Raw genomic sequence first — 21,401 nt, forward strand, 5'->3', positions numbered from 1 at the left:
CTCATTTATGACCCAAAGTCATTTCTTTTTCATTTAGAGCCCTAAGCTCGCGATCTAAAGTCGTTTTTCTTATTTATGACCGAGATTCATTCTTTCTATTTAGAGACCTGAGCTCACGACCAAAGTCATTCTTTCCATTTAGAGCCATGATCTCATGACTCAGAGTCGTTTTTCTTATTTATGACCTAGAGTCATTCTTTCCATTTAAAGCCTTGAGCTCACGACCCAGAGTTGTTTTTGAGTCATTTTTTTTCACCTATTTCCATCTTCATGTAACTCATCGTATACTCTTCACCCTTCATTGTCATTCCCCCACATAGAGTTATTCCATTTTTGTAATTACAACCCTATGTTTCAAGTTTACTCTCATTATGTGCTATAACAAAATCTCTAGTCCTTTTCTTTTAGTTCTTTAGTATAGTTCACTTCGTTCCACTCATTATTCGTATTTTTACTCACATTCCCTACACTCGTGATCTTTACCGAAGAGTGACATATTTCTAGACCCTCCATTTTGTCCTTCTAGCACATGTCCTATTACGTGTTCGCTTGGTACTTTACAACAATTCCCTGATGGCCCATTACTACTCATGTAGCTTATTCTTTCTAAGTCACCTTGGAAACTTTGGTTGAGGGACTCATCTTATCCCATTGTGATCCTAGGCAGCCTTAATTTAGACTTAGGCTTTTCTTTTTCTTTTTAGGATAGCACACTTAGGCACTCTATGCCCATTTAGATGCACTTGGCCCATTAGGCACCACCCTAGACCCACTTAGGTTCACCTTCACCCGCTTAAATTCACCTAAACACCTTCCAGCTTGCACACATTCACCCTAGGTCACTTAAACACTTTTTCATAATAAGCCACTTGGACACTTCTTTTGGCATAGTTCACTTAGGCATGTTCTGGATTTTGGTTATTTCTTTTTTCAAGATAGGATGGGTATTAGCTTGACTATATATTGCATGAAATGAATTTTTATTTTTATTTTTGAGGGTTTGAGTTTGACATTTAAATTATTATAATATGTTGCATCAATTTAATTTATTTTTTTCTAATTGCATACATCTAATATTTATTTTTATACCCTTATCAATTTATTTGTTTGTTTACTCACTTATTTATTCATTCTTTAATTCCATGAATTGACATCTTAGATTTTTTTATGGCTATGAAATTAGTTGAACGCTTATATACTCAAGGTTTCATCAGTTGTCCACACACACTTGGCATGCAAGTAATGAATCTAACGTGGGATGACTATGTACAGAAGCTAGTGGATGATGGTTTTCACAGGCCACAATCAGGAGCCCATGCTAGTGATCACCCTCCCATAACTCCAAGTATGTAAGGCGTGTCTCAAGAATACATGAAAACATGCATTCGGTGAAGTTTTTGGAGAAGTCTCTAGAAGATGATTCGGGGTAAAGAACAATGAACATGGGAACATGCACACCACGCCTGAGAATGAGTGACAACTGAAGTTCCAGTGACTTCTGATGCTAGTATAAAAATAAGCCACCACACCGATAGCAGGACTTCTTGGGTGTTCCCTTGAAAAAGGCAAATTCATAATTGTCGGTGTAATGCACCGCCATTGAAACTTGATGGGTCACTTATAGACTTCGTCACTACTAGAGTAGTCCGCCGCACCACCCATTTGTTTTCAAAATAGAAAACTCATCCTCCTCCACACCTCAACCATCATCGATCACTATGAAATAAAACCTCATATGGAGACTGTAGCGACCGGTAGTGTCAGTGTTGATGATCTCTCTTCATCACCACCTCCGAACCCACAGCTATGACACAACACTTGAGGGCATCCTCTTCATCACGTTGGAACACCGACCCAGGCTCGCCCTTCGATGATCTCTCTTCATTTTCTCTAGCCACATCCTTCTCTCAGTGGACCCACAATATCTCTTGCAAGTATCAACACCTCCTCGACAGGTCTACTCCTCTCTCCTATGACTGCGTTCTCCTGACGTAATCCAATCTAATGGCGACCGATACACAAAAGCTCTTGCAAGAAAACCCTAGCAAAACCCTAGGTGCAAATCCCCTTGCCGACAGCAACGCCTCGCTCAAGAATCGTTTCCAAGACTACGCTCCCAACACAACTACTCCGTTGTCATCTATCGATAATCCTGTTTCATATGTTCCTTCCAAAGAACTTGATGAATCGATGGTAGGAGGTTCAACCAGTGTTGCAGCTCTGGTGGCCTCATCCCCGACAAATACCGCTACTATTTTGGATATCCAGAAAAAGATTCACCAAGCTGGGTGGTTCAGGATACTAATGCAGCTATCCGAACAAAAAAAAAACCAATTCCCAAGTTGAGAGGTTTGGCATTGGGCCCACGGTGCATGGATCAAAGAGATTTTCTGACATTGGTTCACCCCTATTCGTGGTTACTTTCCTACAATATACATAAGATTTTGGTGGAAATTTCCAAGTGAGCCACCATGTATGCACTTTCCATATCCATGTGCATTAAAAAAGGAATTACAATATTCCATAGAAGGAATGGACTGCCATATAAATAAAATATAAGAAAAACATAAAATTGAGAAATTTTTCTGGAATGACACATACAAATTTTGGAGAGTTGCAGAGTACTTCGGAGGAGGATTGGGTTGCCACTTGGACGCATCAAGAGAGGATTTTTTTTCTTTCACTTCACAGAGGTTAGTCTTGAATAATATTTTGATAGCTTGTTTGATTTGGAAGTCATTAGTTCGTTGCCTTAGTGATTGTTAGTCAAATCCCTTTTTGAAAGCCACTAGAAACCCATGAAGGTTGGCCATATTCTCACCATGTTAGTTTGCTCGATTGTCAAAAATTTTACTTTGTGATTTCGTTTTCTTTTGTTTTGCTTGGTATTTTGTTTCTTAAGTTCCATTGTTTTTCAAATTAATTTCTTTTATTTTAAAGTAAAACATTTTTCTCAAAAGATCCCTTTGAAAATCTATTTTAAAAAGATTCATTTTGAGTCCTTGAAATCAAAATCTCATTTTCTTAAATAATATGCAACCATGTTTTGATCGGTTCGCATCTTTCTCAGTTTTCAATAAAAATTCTGGTTTTGAATAAAACACGAATCAAAGCTTGTGGTCCCAAATAAATGGGATGATTCTAGGCTAGATTCGTGTATATCAATTAGGAAATTGGTGAAACCCCTACATAAGAAAATCTTTTCAAAACTCATCTTAGCTACCATCTTTGCTACTTATTTGTTCATATTTACATATTTTTTTAGGAATTGTATACAAGATATATGTGATAACTGATGTTTCTTTATACTTTGATCATTTTTGCTATGATAATTAAATAACAAGCATGCTAGGATTTCTTTATTTTATTATTTATTATCTAACCTCTCGTGTCTTGCGGAAGCATATTACAAGTTATTTATGCTATCCAGGTACACCCCCTATCACCTACCTTCTAAATTCTATGAATATGCTTGTCACTGTGAACTGCGTCTATGTTTGATAGTGCTTGGGTGTCTTGATATATATTCTTCATTGTTCGATTATTTTTTATAAAGCGCATGTTGGATGATATAATTTATTTGAACTAACTTTGATGTTTTATGATAGCACTTGAGAAACAGTTCAGGTACACACTTTGACTCTTTTTTATGATCATGATTGGACTAATGGGCTTGCTATGTTAATTCTTAAATCACCTTAGTCTACCTAGGTATTTGTAACTAACCAATTAATTGTCATATTTCTCTTAACCAAGTTAGTAGAGACCTTTATAGGGCTTAGAGGGGTGCTACCTCCTAGATATACCTTCCCAATAAGTAACCTAATCCTCGGACCTAGACTCAGGTTTTCCAAAGACATATTTTTCTAAAAAACTATGAAGTCATTTTTTTAGGGTTTTATTTCTTGTTTTATTTTCCCTTTAAAATAAATCAAATAAGTGGCGACTCCGAATTTTTCCAAAATTAATGTTTCACTAAATAAAAGCGAGTCTTGCCGATTGAGTGGGGACGCAGATGAAAAATGCGGGTCCATACCACCTATTTTATTTAATGTTTTATCGGGATTTGTCTCCCGTTTTGACGGTGTTCATGATTCTTCACTTATGGATTTGAGCATTTTCGAGTATCTGCATGTCTCTTGTGATATCACTTTATCTACATTATCTTCACCCACATCACAGATATTTGATATGGATGATGAGATTGTACAACATGGTTCACATGATGACTCATCTTCTGTTTCTGATCCGGGCCCCATTGATCAGAGAGTTTAACCTATTATAGGAGACACAGAGATTGTTGATTTCAATATAGCAAATTAGCCTAGGGAGCTGAGGATCATATTGGACTTATCACAGATGAGAGAAATAGCCTCGTCCAGTTACTCAGATCATATTTGGACATTTTCGCATGGTCTTATGAGGACATGTCAGGCCTTGATCCATCTATCGTCCAGCATCACTTGCCACTTCTACCTCATGTCAGACCGTTTAAGCAGAAGTTGAGACGATTACACCATCGCTGGAGTTTGTAGGTGAATGAAGAAATCCAAAAGCAGCTCAGTGTAGGATTTTTATCAGTGGTCAAGTATCCCGAGTGGCTAGCCAATGTTGTCCATGTTCCCAAAAAAGATGGCAAAGTGAGAGTTTGTGTTGATTTCCGAGATCTCAACAAGGCCAATCTTAAGGATGATTTTTCTCTCCCACACATTGACATGCTAGTTGATAGTACGACAAATCATTCGATGTTGTCCTTTATGGACGGATTTTTCGGGTACAATCAGATTTTGATGGCTCCAGAGGACATGGAGAAGATGTCCTTCATTAGTTAGTGGGGTACTTACTGCTACAGAGTCATGTCATTCGAGTTGAAGAATACAGGAGCTACCTATCAGAGAGCAGCGACTACCCTCTTCCATGACATGATGCATCAGGATGTCGAGGTTTATGTAGACAACATGATAGTGAAATCCTGAGATAGAGCATATCACCTAGCAGTTTTGGAGAGATTTTTTTAGAAGATCAAGCAGTTCAGGTTGAGACTGAATCCCAAGAAGTGCACTTTTGGAGTGACTTCTAGAAAGCTACTGGGATATATGGTCAGTGAGAGAGGCATAGAGGCGGATCCAAATAAGATCAGAGCCATTCTTTACATGCTTTTTCGAGAACCGAGAGAGATATCAGAGGCTTCTTAGGTAGACTTCAGTACATCAGCAGATTCATTGCCAAATTGACAAACATTTGTGAGCCCATTTTTCAACTCTTGAGGAATAGTTAACCTACTGTTTGGGATGATTAGTGTCATCGCGCATTTGAGAAGATCAAAGAGTGCTTGTTGTCACCTCCAGTCTTGGTGCTTCCTACACCAAGTCATCCTTTACTTCTATACCTGTTAGTCTCAAACATAGCATTGGGATGCATGTTGGCTCAACTTGATGATTCGGGAAAGGAGCGAGCCATTTATTATTTGAGTAAGAGGATGCGTGATTATGAGACGAGATATGTTATGATTGAGCGCTTCTGTTTGGCATTGGTTTAGGCTACTTGAAGACTGAGACATTACATGACAGAGTATCTAGTGTATTTGATATCCCGTCTAGATCCCTTGAGATATTTGTTTGACAAGCCTGCTTTGGTCGAACGACTCATGAGATGGTTGGCACTTCTGACTGAGTTTGACATTCATTATGTCACTCAAAAGTCTATCAGATGGAGCATTGTTGCAGATCACTTAGCCTCATTACTAGTTTCTGATGGTAGGGCTATTGATGATGATTTCCCAGATAAGGATGTTGCTATTGTGACTAGTCTGTCAGGTTGGCGTATGTACTTTGATAGTACGGCCAACCATTCTAGATACGGGATAGGTGTTTTGTTGATATCCCCTCATGGTGACCACATTCCTAGATCTGTTTGTTTGGCATTCTCTAATCGACACCCTGCCACAAACAATATTGTTGAGTATGAGGCTTGCATATTGGAATTAGAGACAGCTTTTGAGCTCAGGATTAGACAGATTGAGGTGTTTGGTGACTCCAATCTGGTTTTGAGACAAATTCAGGATGAGTGGAAGACTAGAGATGTGAAGCTTAGGCCTTACCACACATACTTGGAGCTACTAGTTAGGAGATTTAATGATTTAAGGTATACACATCCACGTAAAGCGCAGAACCATTTCGCTAATGCCTTAGCTACTCTAGCTTCCATGATTGATATTCCTACGGATACTATTGTTCCCTCTTTACTGATTGAGTCGAGATCGGTTCCTGCTTACTGTTGTCTGATTGATGAGACAGAGTTAGATAATGGTTTGCCTTGGTATCATGACATATACCAGTTTTTGAGACTTGGTGCATATCTTAAGGCCACCACAGCCAATGATAAGAGGGCATTGAGATAGTTGGCCACCCAATTTGTGATTTATGGGGAGACATTAAACAAATGATCAGCTAATGGGATGTTACTATTATGTCTAGATCGCGCCTTTGCCAATCGAGTGATGAGAGAGGTTCATGCGAGAGTTTACGGACCACATATGGGAAGGCATATGCTAGCCCATAAGATCATGAGGACTGGCTATTTTTGGCTGACCATGGAGACGGATTGTTGCTAGTTTGTTCAAAGATGTCTAGAGGGTTAGATTCATGGGACCTCATTCTCATGCCACCTTCAGAGTTACATGCATTGACTTCACCATGGTAGTTTTCAGTATGGGGTATAGACATCATTGGGAAGATTTCGCCGAAGTCTTCCAGTGGTCATGAGTTCATCTTGGTCGCCATTGATTATTTCACCAAGTGGGTGGAGGTCGCCTCATATGCGAGATTGACATCAACTGGGGTTGCTGGTTTCATTAGATCACACATTATCTATCGCTATGGAGTCCCTCATGAGTTGATTTCAGACAGAAGAGTACATTTCAGAGCAGAAGTCGACACCTTATTGCAGAGATATGGTATTCAGCATCATCGATCGTCTGCATATAGACTGCAGACTAATTGGTATTCAAGAGGTCACTTAGGAATTAGAAAATGAGATAAGAGAAAAGCATCCTCATTATTTGAAGATTTATGTATGTCAAGTTTAGAGGTCTAAACTTTTGTTAAGAAGGAGAGGATGTAACAGCCCAAAATAAACTTTAGGAGCAAAATAGTAAATTAAAATTAATTAATTAATTAATTAATTAAACTCATTAAAGGTAAAAGAGTCATTTTACAATTAAAAATCCTATGTATAAATTATAGTTTCCTCTTATCTTTTTTATTCAGAAAACTCTATTAACCAAAAATCAAAGAATTGAATAACGTAGGGTTAAAGGTTCAGAGGTCTAGAGTTTGAAATTCAAATTTTTTCAGGTAAGATTCTAACTCTAGTTAATATTTTATATTCGTTAATTAGTTTTGAACACTCTAGATATTCTTTGGAATATCTCAATTTTGATTAAAGTTCGTTTAATTAATTTCTAGGTCAAAAAGATTAAAAATTTATGAACATAGTTTGATTTATTAATGGAGATCGATAAATTTTGATTACTCAAATGAATAGATCTAGATAAATAAAAAATAAAAAATTATATAGTTTCGGATGTGAAAATTACATAAAATTTGTGAGTATGGAGGTTAAAAGTTTTGACTTTAGAGAGAAAAAAAAAAAAAAAAAAGGATGAAAGATGCGTAGGAAGGATTTGGCATGTTGAAAAAAATAAGTAAAAAATTGCATGGGGTATTTGTTAAGTTTAGGAGATTTAAATAATAGTAATAATAGTTTAATGCAAATAAATATTCTTAAAATAATTAATTTAGATAAGTTAGAAAAAACGAAATAAATTATTGTTTAGGAAGTTGAAAATAATATTGGATGATAATAATATTAACATGATAAATTAATTAGGATCCCTGATACTAAATAAAATATTTTTAAGATTGTCAAATTTATATATTTAGATAAATAATCAATAATCAATATTATGTATGATATTATGTGAGGTGCGGAGTAAATTCGTCAAGCTAAATACTTCAAGTTTTGAGTGCTTTTTCGAGGTAAGGGAAATTAATGTAGATTTTTATAAAAGAAAATAATTTCCTTTTTATGTTGTATTTTAAAATGTGTAAAAAAAAAAAATTCTTTTTGCATGGATCAAATATGTGTTTTGTATGGAAAGTACATTTGAGAATTTTCTTTGTTTATGAAAAATGAAAATTTTTGGAAATATGATATTTTGTTTTGCAAGTTTGAATTAATGAAATAAAGTGTTTGACTCTGGTTTTTTTATGGCCCTAGTTAACGGGTTACAATTGTTGACATTTTTATAGCCCTAGTCAATGGGTTATGATTGTTGACATATTCGGCCCTAATCAACGGGTTATAATAGTTGATATTATATGACCCTAGTCAACGGATTATAATAGTTGACTTTATGACTCTAGTCAACGGGTTATAATTATTGACATTTGACTTTGTTCACTTTAACTTAAACAAATTTGAAACTAGTCACTCACTTGTGAAGTCCCACCTAATTGGGTACCATTTGTTATTTGATAAATAGAGTAAAGATATTTTGAATAATTTTGATTTGGTTTTGATGAGAAATTGTTTTGAAATGGATATAAGAAAGTTTGTTGAAAAGTTTGAATGTATTAGTATTTTGAACTCAAAAGTTTTTATGAAAATAAGTATATGTTATATCTCATATTTGCAAGCATGATTGAAAAATGTTTGATCCATGAAACTGCATTGATGTTCCTTATTGAGCTTTAAGCTCATGCCCCTTCGTTTATAATTTTTTAGATACTCTTAGTTCGGGCGAGGGGTGATGGTTAGGCTGGGGAATTTTTCTTTGTTAGGATTTTGGTTCAAACTTTATTTTGGATATTGTTTAGATGTTAAAATTTAATTCTCGTTTAAATTATTTAAATTTGGAGTTATTTGAACAATAACACTCTAGTTGATGTGTTAATTTTTTTAAAAGTTAATACTTGGAGATTTTAGAATTTTGTCATACTACTCTGAACAGGAATTAAGTAATTGGTAAATTTCCAGTTACAATATAAATGTTTGTGTTATTTCCACTTTGAACCTTTGGGCTTGAGGTATAAAATGAGCATCATGCCCTTGGAGTGAGTTTTGGGGTGTGACATTTTTGCTCATGTGTTTGCTTTTTTATTTACACTCACATTTGTGGCCAAAGATCATTCCCTTTCCATTCAGAATACTTGGTTGAAACATAACATTGGTAGGACCTCCAACCATATTCCTCTGTTGCTGATTTACTTGCTGTGCAAGGCCTTAGCATACAAGCTAGAAGACTATAACAAAACCATGATTTTTTTATGTCATTTTTGGGAAAAATACCTAAATTTTGTCCTTTACCTAGTTTGTGGTACCTATGGAAAAAGTGGGTCATTTTAACATATAACTAAACAATTTGAATCAAACTATCTGGAAAATGAACTGGCTAAAAGGGAGGAAAAATTTGACCAATCAAAAAAAAAAAAAGAGGAAATTTTTTAAACACTCAGACCAAATGGTATTTAGTTGAGATACTTAGAGAGCTAAGACTATTAAACGAAACCAGCTTCCTGTTACTTTCTTTTTCGCAACCTCCAATAATTATACTTGAAACTTAAATATCTAAAATAATAGAGCTTCGTTTAGTCAGTCTACACAAATACGGGAAAACCATTAAGGAAGGTAGGTGGATATGCTTTCATTTGATGGCTCTTTCATTTGGAAAAGCTTTCATTGATTGTTTCTTCGCATGCAAAGCAGACTTTGTCAAAACTAAATTACAAAACAGAAAATAAAGTAAAATAAAATAAATCCTGATAGGCAAATAGAAGGATATATTAAAAGGCATCTAGCCAAAAAGGTGCAATTCTGATATAGAAAGTGTACAAGGAATATAAAGAATAAAGGAACTAGAAAAATAGAAAAAAAAGGACGCAAATTTTAGGTATTAACCCTGGCAATACAATCAATGAAATATAAGAATGACAAATTAAAGACTTCAAGAAGGCCATTGCCCCAATGGACATTGTTGGATAAAATATTTCAAAGAAAAATTTAATAGCTTCATAACCTGGAAACTTTTTTGATTCCTCACTTTCCAAATATATCACAAGGAAAGACGGGTCATCTTCCAAACCCTCTTCTTACTTTTGCCAATGAAGCTACCATACCAACTAGCCAAGGTGTCCTTGCCAGCAGCAATATACCTTTGAGTATGTAATTTCCTGGTGTTTTGTATTTTTTTTTTTTTTTTTCTGGAATCCGGATATTTCTTTTCAACTTTAGACATCTAGTCTTTTTCTTTTTCTTTTTTTCTTTTTTTCTATTAATTGATGACAAAATCTGGTGCTTGCTTGACCAAAAATTTATGCACTTCTATTGAGATCCAAGCATAAAAATTTACTCCATTTAGATTTGAGTAAATGAGCTTCCAAAATCTTTACATTGTCTATGCAGGCACTGAACACTTCACATTAACTACAATGGCTTGGATTGTGGCCACCACTTGTATACGTCAGGCTGTTAGCTCATTACCCTTATTACCACCCCCTTGCTTGATGTGAATTTGCCACCTACTGTACAAACACCACGCTCAAAAATTAGTACCCTACTCAGGTCATTCATCCCCTAAATTTGTAGTATCTGATGTATATGGAAATCTTTGTTTAATGTGTCATGAGCCGAAATAAATAGATAAAACCCCTAAATCCCAGCTAATTGTTTTGGCACATCCTCTACCTTTGGGTTTCGCCACACCAACCCTCTGTAGAATCCCTAAGAATCTTAACAATTCTGCTAGAGCTGTTCTACTAGAAAGATTTGGTTCCAATTGTTGATATGTATCAATGTCTTGGAAAATGCCAAGTTACTAGAGAGGTACCTACTGAACTTCAAATCAGGACCATTGATCGTGTATGGTGAGATTTAGGCTTTCGAATTAAGAGTACAAACAAATAGGATTAAGGTATAATAATATAAATAAACAGGATTGAGAATAAGCAATGGACTTGAAGATATATCCATGGCATCATCTAATTGGTGATGCCCTTTTGGTACCTAAAAAAATATTGTCTGATACTAAGGTGGACTCCAATGTCTTATGAGAAATTATGCACCCAAATTTTAGAAGAACCAAATAGAGCATCTCTCTTAGCAGTTACATTAGTTAACCTAGTGGCCTCTGTAAGGTAATTTCACTCTTAGAAAAATGCTTGAATGGCTGAGATTTCAGTACTTAAGATTGGCATCAAAATGTAGGGTCATGATCCAGTCTGGGATTATTGCCTATGAGCCAGCCAGGTGTCAAGGTAGTTGGTTCTATTCATTCTGGCTAAGCTGTGGTGGTTTGGCAAATCCCTTTCTGTGACCAAGAACCTAAGAGCTAGACAGAGACTTTTTGTACAACATCATTTCTAAGTTCACCTGAATGGTGAAAAACAGAGGTAATTGCTTCTTCAACCTCTTATTTTGAAGTCATTTAAAACGACGACCCATATTAATAAAATCGGGGCTCAATTAATTAATTTCTATAATTACCACGAATATCACTATATAAAACACATCATTGATACATTAAAATGCAGTAATCAATGCATAGTAGGATTTTAGTTACAAACTGAGTCAATTAATTTAAGACCACCAGAAAAGAAATTAAACGAAACAAAAAGGTTGGTGCGGGATTAACTAGTGTTTTGAGCATAGTCAATCAAGTAGAGGGTTCTATTAAATCGGCTTGAATTGATAGCAAGAGGGTTAGATTCTCAAAGATTTCACCAGGAGATTACAAGCATACTGAGGCATGTAAATATTTTCGTTTAAAAAAAATTAACACCAAGGGTCTGTCTTATTATTATTAAAAACAATATTTGAAATCAAATTTTATTCCCAAAAACTGTTTTCAAAAATTTGTTTTTTAAGAACTATTTACCTTAATTTGCTTTTTGGAGTTTTGCATGCTACATTTCATTATAAAGTTTACGGTGACTCAATCATACATCTAAATTCGAAATCATCGCAGTCGGACTCCAATAATTTATCAAATTCGTAGCTTTTTGGTGCTTCGACTGCCCTTTAAATACATCTTGCTCCCCTTCCACTGCAACCATATACAGCCCTGGTACTACAAATCTCTCCCTCTCGCGCTCTCTCTTCAGAGAATGGAATCAATTCCACCAGTGGTGACTAAGAAACTGTTGAACACAGTACGTATTGTGTTATTCATGTTGAGAAAGGGTCTGACGAAAAGCAAACTCATGATTGATCTCTGCCAAATCATCATGAAATGCGGCAAGATCCTAGGGAAGGAGGTGAACGAACTCATGCTCCGCCATCACACAACCCTCGATTCCCTCAGCTGCCGCTCACGTGACCTCCACATGTCCTTCGTTTCCCCTCACGATTACGAGTTCAGTTGCAGCAACAGCCCCGCCTACCCCTTCCACCTCACCAAGCGCAAGGCCCATTTCACCTACACCTTCAGCAACCGCCCCCGCCATCATTACGCCCGCTATCACGCTCCCACGGCGGATAACGACGTTGCTGCGGTGACTGTCATGAAGACGATGCTCGAAATGTTGAGTGGTGATGTGGCGGCGTCGCCTTTGATGGGAGCGGCGTTCGGGCGGAGCCCAGTGGCCGTGCGGCAATTGAGGGTCACTGACTCGCCCTTCCCTTTGAAGGATGATGACGTGGACTGCCACGTGGACAAAGCTGCTGACGAGTTTATTGAGAGGTTTTACAAGGAGTTGCGGCGGCAGAAGTGGAAGGCTGCGCAAGAAGCAGCCTATTATTATGGTTGATGTGTTCTGGTCAGAGCCGTGTTCATCTACAAGTGAAATGCATGAGACTATGGAGAATCTTGCTTTAGTGATTGTATATTTTAGGGATAAAATTATCCACTTATAGGAACACTCAGCGGAATCCGATTACAATCATACGAAAACAGAAGTCCTAAGCCTAATTCATATTGTTAATATTTTTATTTTTATTTTTACGTTTGCACTGTATATTTGGAAAATAAATTAAAAATTTGTCAGCTTTGAGCTCTTTTGTACATTCAAGACAAAAGTTGTCTCAAATTTTTTTTGCTTGTTTGCAAAATCATAAGAAGGTAAGGGTGAAGGAAGATAAAAATAATAATTTTTCAAGCTCAATAAATTCTTATTTTCATGCTTTTTAGGTCTTTTATATGGAAACTTAAAGAATGGTAAAATACGTTAATTTAAATAATTTTTATTTTATTGATACAAGAATTAAGAATAGAATTTTACCTATGTATCCTATTAGTAGCATCTATAGGTATATTTCTTGAATTAATGGCTCTCTGCACCATAGTCAAGCATGAAAGCTATTAGACCTGTGGTTGGGGGCTCATGCACTTTGACAAATGCGAAAGTTGTAGAGACCTTCACTCAATAATAGAGTGAACGAAGACTGAATGGTGAGATATAAAATTATTAAATATTAGGTCTCAGTTGCATCTCATTAAATGTATTTAGTTGCATGGGCATTTAAATTTGAAGTTATGAAAAGGAGGTAGATTTTTGTAGAGTTATGATTTAACTATGAGTCATCCAACAAGCTTCAATTTGGAATCTGGGGATCTCTTCTATATATATAGTTGTGAGCAAGGTAGATTTTTTCTTATAGGACATATTTATAATTGAAGTATGAGAAGCTTATAACTGTATCGAATGCTTTACAACTTTTACATGGAAACATGGATTCATGGATTCATGAGATGTTTCAAATGTCTTGAAAGTACTAACAAGCTTTTGACAAAAACAGTATATAAATTGAGCTAGCTTACAATTGGGAGATATGTTAGCACTCATTTGAAGAGATCATTATGCCCTAAAATGGTTTTTTCAGGTTGAGACAAGTTCGGAAATATTTAAGCACTGGGTTTGGTTTGGCGTTTGATTGCACAACATTTGATCCAGATAGATGTTGGAGAACTACACTAAAGATCTAGTTCTATAGTTCGAGATTGATGGGGTAGGCTTGGCAAACAGTTGGTGGGGATTGGTTAGAATTGAGGAAATGAACAATGACGCATCTCTAGAAAATGATGGTAGCTGATACCGCTAGACATAAAGCAACTAGAGAAAGAGACTAATGAATAAGATTGGGAAAGATGGTGGTGTCGTTGGGGCAATGGTGCTGCTAAATTATCAAATAGTCTCTTTCATGTCCTATAGCTGCTATTTATTTCTCATGCAATTTGCAGTTTGATTGAATGCTTATCCCTAACTATGATCAAATGACTAAAAAATATCTGTTCTATTTCATTTTCTCTGCATTAATAATCATCTATTAGGCTTCTAGGACAAAAATGACTTTAAGATGGACCATCCGATTAGTAATTTGTCACTTAGAACGATGAAAAAACTCAAAGATTAAGGATCTGTTTGGACAGAAGAAACCAATTCTTGAATCAATGACTTGGTTTTTCCCAAGTGTCTAAGGTTGTGGCTGTGGATGTACACATACCTATCACTTCAGAAATTCTTGAGCTTAGATCACCCAGGGGTGCCAATTGGGTCTGTTGGCCCGAAAAGTGCTTTAGGGCTAGCCCAACTAGGGGGAGCTGAACTCAGGCACAGCATTTTGGGTGAAATCGGGCTTGGCTAAGCTCAGACTGAAGTCCTCAGCTGGGTCTAAAAGGATGCAATGAATCCTTTCTGAATGGTACTTCTTGCATACCTATCTTGAGAAGTGATTACTGACATCTTGGTGGGGTATCCTAACCAGTGGCCACAAACCGAGCAGCAATTGCCAGCGTCTGTGAGAGTTGGTAATAGCTTCTTGTACCACAGCTGCATTGAAGTTATGGCTGTTTTCTGTCTATAGACTTTAATAATAAGTATCACATGCAAAGAAACCAGGAAAATGGATTTCTGTCTAGGAGCCCCTGTCCGTCTCTCCAAGAGTATAGTAACACTTCATTGGCTAGATTGGCAGGGTCAACCAAGTGATGCATCTAGCCCACATACAATGCAGCTGCAAAAAAAATTTATGGGCTTCCAAGTTAGAGGTGACTCTGTTCAATCATTTTCCCTCTACCCATTATGCTAGCAAGTGCTGGATAGGCTCCGAGCCATTTAGAGTATCTAGAGCTATCAAAATTCAAAAGCAGGTCTTGTCTTCAGCAATTTTGAGCATTAAGAGGAAAATCTAGATTTTTTTTTTTTTTTTTTTTCTTGAGTCTCGTTGACATCCGTGTTTTCTGATGTGCACAATGATTGTAGCAGACATACGCAAGGCCTTGACCAAAATCTTTTATATTGTCTTTTGAGGAACAACACTCCAATATTTTTATTGGGTCTTGGAAATTTCCTTCTACCTTTTTGCATAAAGATGTAACATTAATGTGCCCTTAGTCTTACATTAGATGACAGATTATGCCCTTAATTTTGTGTGAAAGTCCTCCAAGAACAATGGTTAGGGTTATCGATACTTTTGGCTGTCATCTAAATCAACAAATTTTAGCATGAAAACCCAAGCATGCTATTGGGAAAGTCAATCTCATTAATCATGAAAGTATTTGAAATTTAGGCCTTGATTATTTTTTAGAGTATTTTCAATTTTTTTTTCTTTTTTTGTGTTTTAAGTAACAACTAAAAATACAAAAAATATTTTAAAAACTTTTATATTGTATATACGTGTATATTACCTTGGTAATTAAAAACAGAGAAAACTGTTTTTGAGTTAATAAATAAATTTATATTCTTCAAAATAATTAAAAATTGTTATAACTAAAATAATGAATGTCACCATATTAATTATAATAAATATTAATTAAGTATTATTTATGACTTCCATTAATACTCATTAATGGAACCATTAATGTTATTTATGAGTTTCATTAATATTCATTAATGAAAATATTAATGGAAGCCATTTAGAAAGCGGTTTCCCATCCCCTATAATATGGATCCCTAAGCAAGAAATAAATTTCTTACTTTCTCTCATTCTCTCTGTTTTTTATTCTCTCAACTTTCTCAACTCTCTTCTTTGATTTCTTATTCTCTATTATATATCAAAATAAAATATATTTCATTTCTACTACTTTGATTTGCATTGTATTTGTCCTTGTTTTACAACACGTTATCAACATGAATTGCTCTAAAGATAATTCTCGTATCTTAAACTTGAAGTTATTTATATAAAATAAAATTTTACATATTTATATTATTGTTGATTTGTTTTGTTTCATATTGTTAAAAGTTATAAACAAATTATTTGATTTTGTTTATAATCAAAGTTATACCAATGTTATCAAGTTATTATAACTTATTCTAATAATATTGTTTTTTCATATATATGAAGTTATTTGACAATGTCGAATATCACAAAACACGAATTTGTGGCACTTGACATTTCAGGAAAGAACTATCTATCTTGGATCCTTAATGCTGAAATACATCTTGATGAATGAACCTTGGAGCTACAATCAAAGAAGGAAATCAAGCATCCTTGCATGATCGCACAAAAGCATTGATTTTCCTTCACCATCACCTCCATGAAGGTTTAAAAAATGAGTATCTTACGGCAAAGGACCCTTTTACTCTATGAAGTAATTTGAAGGAAAGATGTGACCACCAGAAAACTGTGATTCTCCCAAAAACTTGATATGATTGGATGTACCTAAGGTTGCAAGATTTTAAAATTGTTAGTGAATACAACTCCGCATTTTTCAAAATCAGCTCTCAATTAAAGTTGTGTGGAGAAAAAATCACAGAAGACATGTTAAAGAAAACTTTTACTACGTTTCATGCCTCGAATGTGCTCCTGCAGCAGCAATATCGAGAGCGTAGATTTACAAAATATTCTGAATTAATATCATGTCTTCTTGTTGTTGAACAAAATAATGAGCTTTTGATGAAAAATCATCAATCTCGTCCAACTGGATTTAAACCATTCCCTGAAGTGAATGCAATATCGTCCCAAACTCGTGGACATGGACAAGAACGAGGACGTGGTCGTGGTCGTGGAAGAAATCCCCAATACCATGGTTCTCATAGTAATAATTCTCATAAAATGAAAGCTTCATTGCACCACCAGAAGTGGAACAATACTGAGGCAAACAAGAAAATGGGAAGCGTTTACAAGATAAACCTCCTAAGAACCATGGGAATAATTATTATAGATATGGTATAAAGGGGCATTGGTTGCGTACCTGTCGTACGCCCAAACATTTGGTCGACCTTTACCAAGCATCAATAAAAGCAAAAGGAAAAGAGATAGAGATGAACTTTACCGATGGTGATGGATTGGACCTAACCTACTATGACATTGATTTCTTTGGAGGTCCCAATGAAAAAACATACCATTTAATAAATGATGAGAAAATTAACATTGATTGATGTTACTTTATATATGAAATAATATATTATTATGTCTTATATTTACATCTAATTTTCTTTTGTTATTTACATTATGTCTTGTTTTTTTTTTAGTTATATATGAAATCAATGTGTTATTTGGTCTCAAGATGAATAAGGATGATGAATGTCTCGCAAACTATGCAACCACGGACACAATTCTTTGAGATAAAAGATACTTCCTCGAATTGACATTAATAAAAGCTAATGTAAGTTTCATATCTGGTACTACAAACTTAGTTGAAGGCTTTGGAAGAACAAACATAACGTTGTCAAATGGAACTAGATTCCATATAAATGACGCTTTATATTCTAGCAAATCCAGAAGAAATTTGCTCAATTTTAAAGATATCCGCAGAAATTGATATCATATTGAAACTATGAATGAAGATAATGTAGAATATCTTTACATTACTTCCATTATATTTGGCTAGAAGCTTATAATGGAAAAACTCTTGGCTTTCTCCTCTAGGTTGTGTCATATAACTATAAAGCCTATTGAATCATATGTTGTCATGAACTAAAAGTTCAATGACCCAAAAGTTTTATCCTTTGGCATGTCAGGCTAGGTCACCCAGGGTCTTCAATGATGCGTCGAATAATCGAACACTCACATGGGCATCCACTAAAGAATCAGAAGATTCTTTTGCCCAATGAATACTCATGTGTTGCTGACCGAACTTCTCTATTGTACCAAAATACTTAGCTTTTTTACGTAGTAACTCTGGTCAAGAAAAAAAACTAGAGAAAGAGTCACTACGGCTTTTATAATATTCCAGGTATCGTCCTCAAGGACTGACTTATGGAAATTATCAATACTAGAATAAATGAATTGTTTTTGTTTGAATCCTAAAGTGAAAAACAATATGTGAATAATGTGAAACTAAGTAAAAGAAATTAAATTAATAAAAAAAATGAATATTGATTTTAAATTCAATTGATTCAAGTTTGGAGATTCCACAATCCAACCTAGGGTATAGAAATTAGAGAAAACAAGGGTCTTTTAAGTAATATGATCTTAGGGTTTCGGGATCCTTGGTCACTCGCAATCAAGTTGAGTTCTATAACTCAAAATTGCATCTGAAACCTAATTTTTCCTTTTTAAAACAAATTCCTAAAACCATCAAATGAATGAGATTGATTACCAATTTAAGATTTGGCTTTTTAACCCTTCCTACTCTTTATAGCTTTGTTTAGGGGTAAATAACGGTAGGGAAGACGAGGATAACTAATGATCAAGAATTACTAAGAATCACTAGTATCAAGTAATAACCTACCGTATCATTCCCTAAACGAACTCACAAGAATAGGATAAAAAAATGATAAATTGTCACCCAACCAATAATTAATCTCATTGTTATAATAATTTACCCATTGTCCCTATAGGTTTCCTAGCCCTTAGGTTTTCATGGTTCAAGCCCCAAGTTGGCTCTTAGTCTCTCATGGGGGTGATGTCACATTCACAATCCATAATAGGGTAACATAATTTGAATCAAAAGAAACTAAAAACAATATATTTAATAAAGAAGAAAAAAAAAACAAACCAAAGTTCTCATCTTCTTCCACCTTCAATGTCAAACTCTCCGGAAAAAAATCCAAGATCCTCAAACCTAGAATTGAGAGAGTTTATATAATATCATCAATTACCTAACATGTGGCACACTCTTATTGGCCACTTATTACAAAATAATTTCCTAAAAATGATTCAAAAATAATAAAATGGTGATTTCTAGTCGTGTGGGGTCCACTTAGGGCGGATGAAGTGCCTTAGATGCAATTCTCGAGGTAAAGGAGGCGAAACATCAAAGTGGCAGTGGGTGAATTCGAAATTGGTGTCATTTCAAAGTGGATTTCGAATTCATAAGTTGAATAGATGCAATTCCCGAGGTAGAAAAGACGGAACATCAAAGTAACGGTGGGTGAATTCGAAATTGGTGTCATTTCAAAGTGGATTTCAAAATCATAAGTTGAATTTCGAAATCATAAGTTGAATTTCGAAATCATTTCTAAATGACCCTCTAACTTGGTGTAATTGTCTTCAAATGGCCATAACTTCTTCATTTCAGTTCCGATTTGCACACCGTTTGAAGCATTGGGCTCCTGACATCCCGAGCTTCAAAACGATATATAGTATGTATACAATGGACTCTAGAAAGTCCTCTAAATTTTTCCTCAAAGTTAGAATATATAATACCATCAGATTTTTGAGTTCTAAATTTCCATGCAGTTGAATCTTGCTTCATGCCTCATTTCTCATGTTTTCTTGCCTTCTTTCTTACTCCATAATGGTCATTTCTTATCTTCCAAATGCATTATATCCTCATCTTGCATTTCTTTACGGTTCATGAGTCTTGACTCACTTATTTCCTCATTTAGCCCTTTCTTGATCTTTCACAATCTAAAGTGATTCAACTTGCACCATTTTCTTCCCTTGAACCTGAGATAAGTCTCCAAAGTACAAATTAAACTCATGGCTAGGGCCTTAGCATTGATTAGGTCAAATTGGGTGATTTGAATGTCCTTTGGTGCACAAATCATATCGAATATGTGTCATTATAGCACATATTTTGGCTCCAATCAATTGCCTGCTCACAAAGCAAATTGATAGTCAGACCATCTTTTACTAAAGTCATATCTGAGTCACCAGTCTTTTTAGAAAGAATACATGGGGACATATGTGGGTCTATCTATCCACCATATGAACCATTCCATTATTTTATGATCTTAATAGATGCTTCTATTAGGTGGTCACATGTTTGTCTCCTTTCTACACATAACGTTGCCTTTGCTAGACTCCTTACACAAATAATTAGATTACGAGCACAATTTCCATATTATCCAATTAAGACAATACGTTTTGATAATACTGGCAAATTTACTTCTCAAACATTCATTGACTATTACATGTCAATAGGGATAAATATTGAGCATCCTGTTGCTCATACTCATACCCAAAATGGTTTAGCAGAATCCTTCATCAAACGTCTCCAATTAACAACTAGACCATTACTAATGAAAACCAAATTACCTACGTCCGGCTGGGAACATGTTGTTATGCATGCTGCAACTTTAGTCTGTATTCGACCTACAACTTACCATGAATACTCCCCTTCACATCTTGTGCTTGGAAAACAACCAAATATCTCTCACTTACGAATCTTTGGTTGTGTAATATATGTACCAATTGCACCCACACAACGCACTAAAATGGGCTCCCAACGAAGACTTAGGATTTATGTAGGTTTTGATTCCCCATCTATCATAAGATATCTTGAACCTTTGACAGGCGATGTTTTTACAGTCCGCTTTGCAGATTGTCATTTTAATGAGAGTGTTTTCCCGTCATTAGGAGGAGAAAAGTCGATTCCTGAAGAACGACGAGAAATTAGTTGGAAGGCATCTACTATGACCCATCTTGATCCTCGTACAAATCAATGTGAACTAGAAGTTCAAAGGATCATTCATTTGCAAAATCTTGCAAATCAATTACCAGATGCATTCATTGATACAAAGAAAGTGACAAAGTCACATATCTCGGCTGCAAATACTCCAGTACGGATTGATGTCCTTATAGGACAGTTAACAATAGAATCTAAGATACGCCTAAAGCTTGGTAGACTTGTCGGCTCAAAGGATTAACTCCCCGAAAGATGAGAACCCAAGAAAAACTTGGCACTCTAGAAGAAGCCATCAAAATAACTGATCAGTTTAAAATTGATAAATCTATAGCCCTAGAAGAGACACAAATAATACCAAAAGCCATTGAAGAGGCACATATTGAACAAGAAGCCCTTGAAGAGGCACAGGTACCTGAAAATTATGAGATCTCAGTAAGTTATACACGGGAGAAAAATGGGATCGAAATAATATTGTTATTAACAATATTTTTGCTTTCCAAGTGGCCTCTAATATTATAAGAAATGATGAAGATCCCGAACCATGAAATATAGAAGAATGCCAACATAGAAATGATTGGCCAAAATGGAAAGAAGTTATACAGGCAGAGTT

The 21,401-nt window shown here is 35.4% G+C and overlaps 2 protein-coding genes across 2 annotated transcripts; both read left to right on the forward strand.

Moving 5' to 3' along the window:
• The first annotated feature begins 2,004 nt into the window (after positions 1 to 2,004).
• On the forward strand, positions 2,005 to 6,400 carry LOC100852869 (uncharacterized). The gene is made up of 2 exons (XM_010650487.1): positions 2,005 to 2,288; positions 5,710 to 6,400. The coding sequence occupies exons 1-2, from the start codon at positions 2,005 to 2,007 to the stop codon at positions 6,398 to 6,400; spliced, it is 975 nt and encodes a 324-aa protein (XP_010648789.1).
• Positions 6,401 to 12,019: 5,619 nt separating this feature from the next.
• LOC100250983 (uncharacterized) lies at positions 12,020 to 13,074 on the forward strand. Its single transcript, XM_002277641.4, has one exon. It carries the CDS (start codon positions 12,165 to 12,167, stop codon positions 12,804 to 12,806), a length of 642 nt encoding a protein of 213 aa, XP_002277677.1. The 5' UTR covers positions 12,020 to 12,164; the 3' UTR covers positions 12,807 to 13,074.
• Positions 13,075 to 21,401: the final 8,327 nt, after the last annotated feature.

Source organism: Vitis vinifera, chromosome 4 (assembly GCF_030704535.1).
Source record: "Vitis vinifera cultivar Pinot Noir 40024 chromosome 4, ASM3070453v1".
Lineage (NCBI taxonomy): Eukaryota > Viridiplantae > Streptophyta > Magnoliopsida > Vitales > Vitaceae > Vitis > Vitis vinifera.

Coding starts and splice junctions, on each gene's coding strand:
- LOC100852869 (XM_010650487.1), top strand. CDS start 2,005: ATGGCGACCGATACACAAAAGCTCTTGCAAGAAAACCCTAGCAAAACC. Junction 2,289..5,709: donor AAAAAGATTCACCAAGCTGG/GTGGTTCAGGAT, acceptor AAAGTCTATCAG/ATGGAGCATTGTTGCAGATC.
- LOC100250983 (XM_002277641.4), top strand. CDS start 12,165: ATGGAATCAATTCCACCAGTGGTGACTAAGAAACTGTTGAACACAGTA.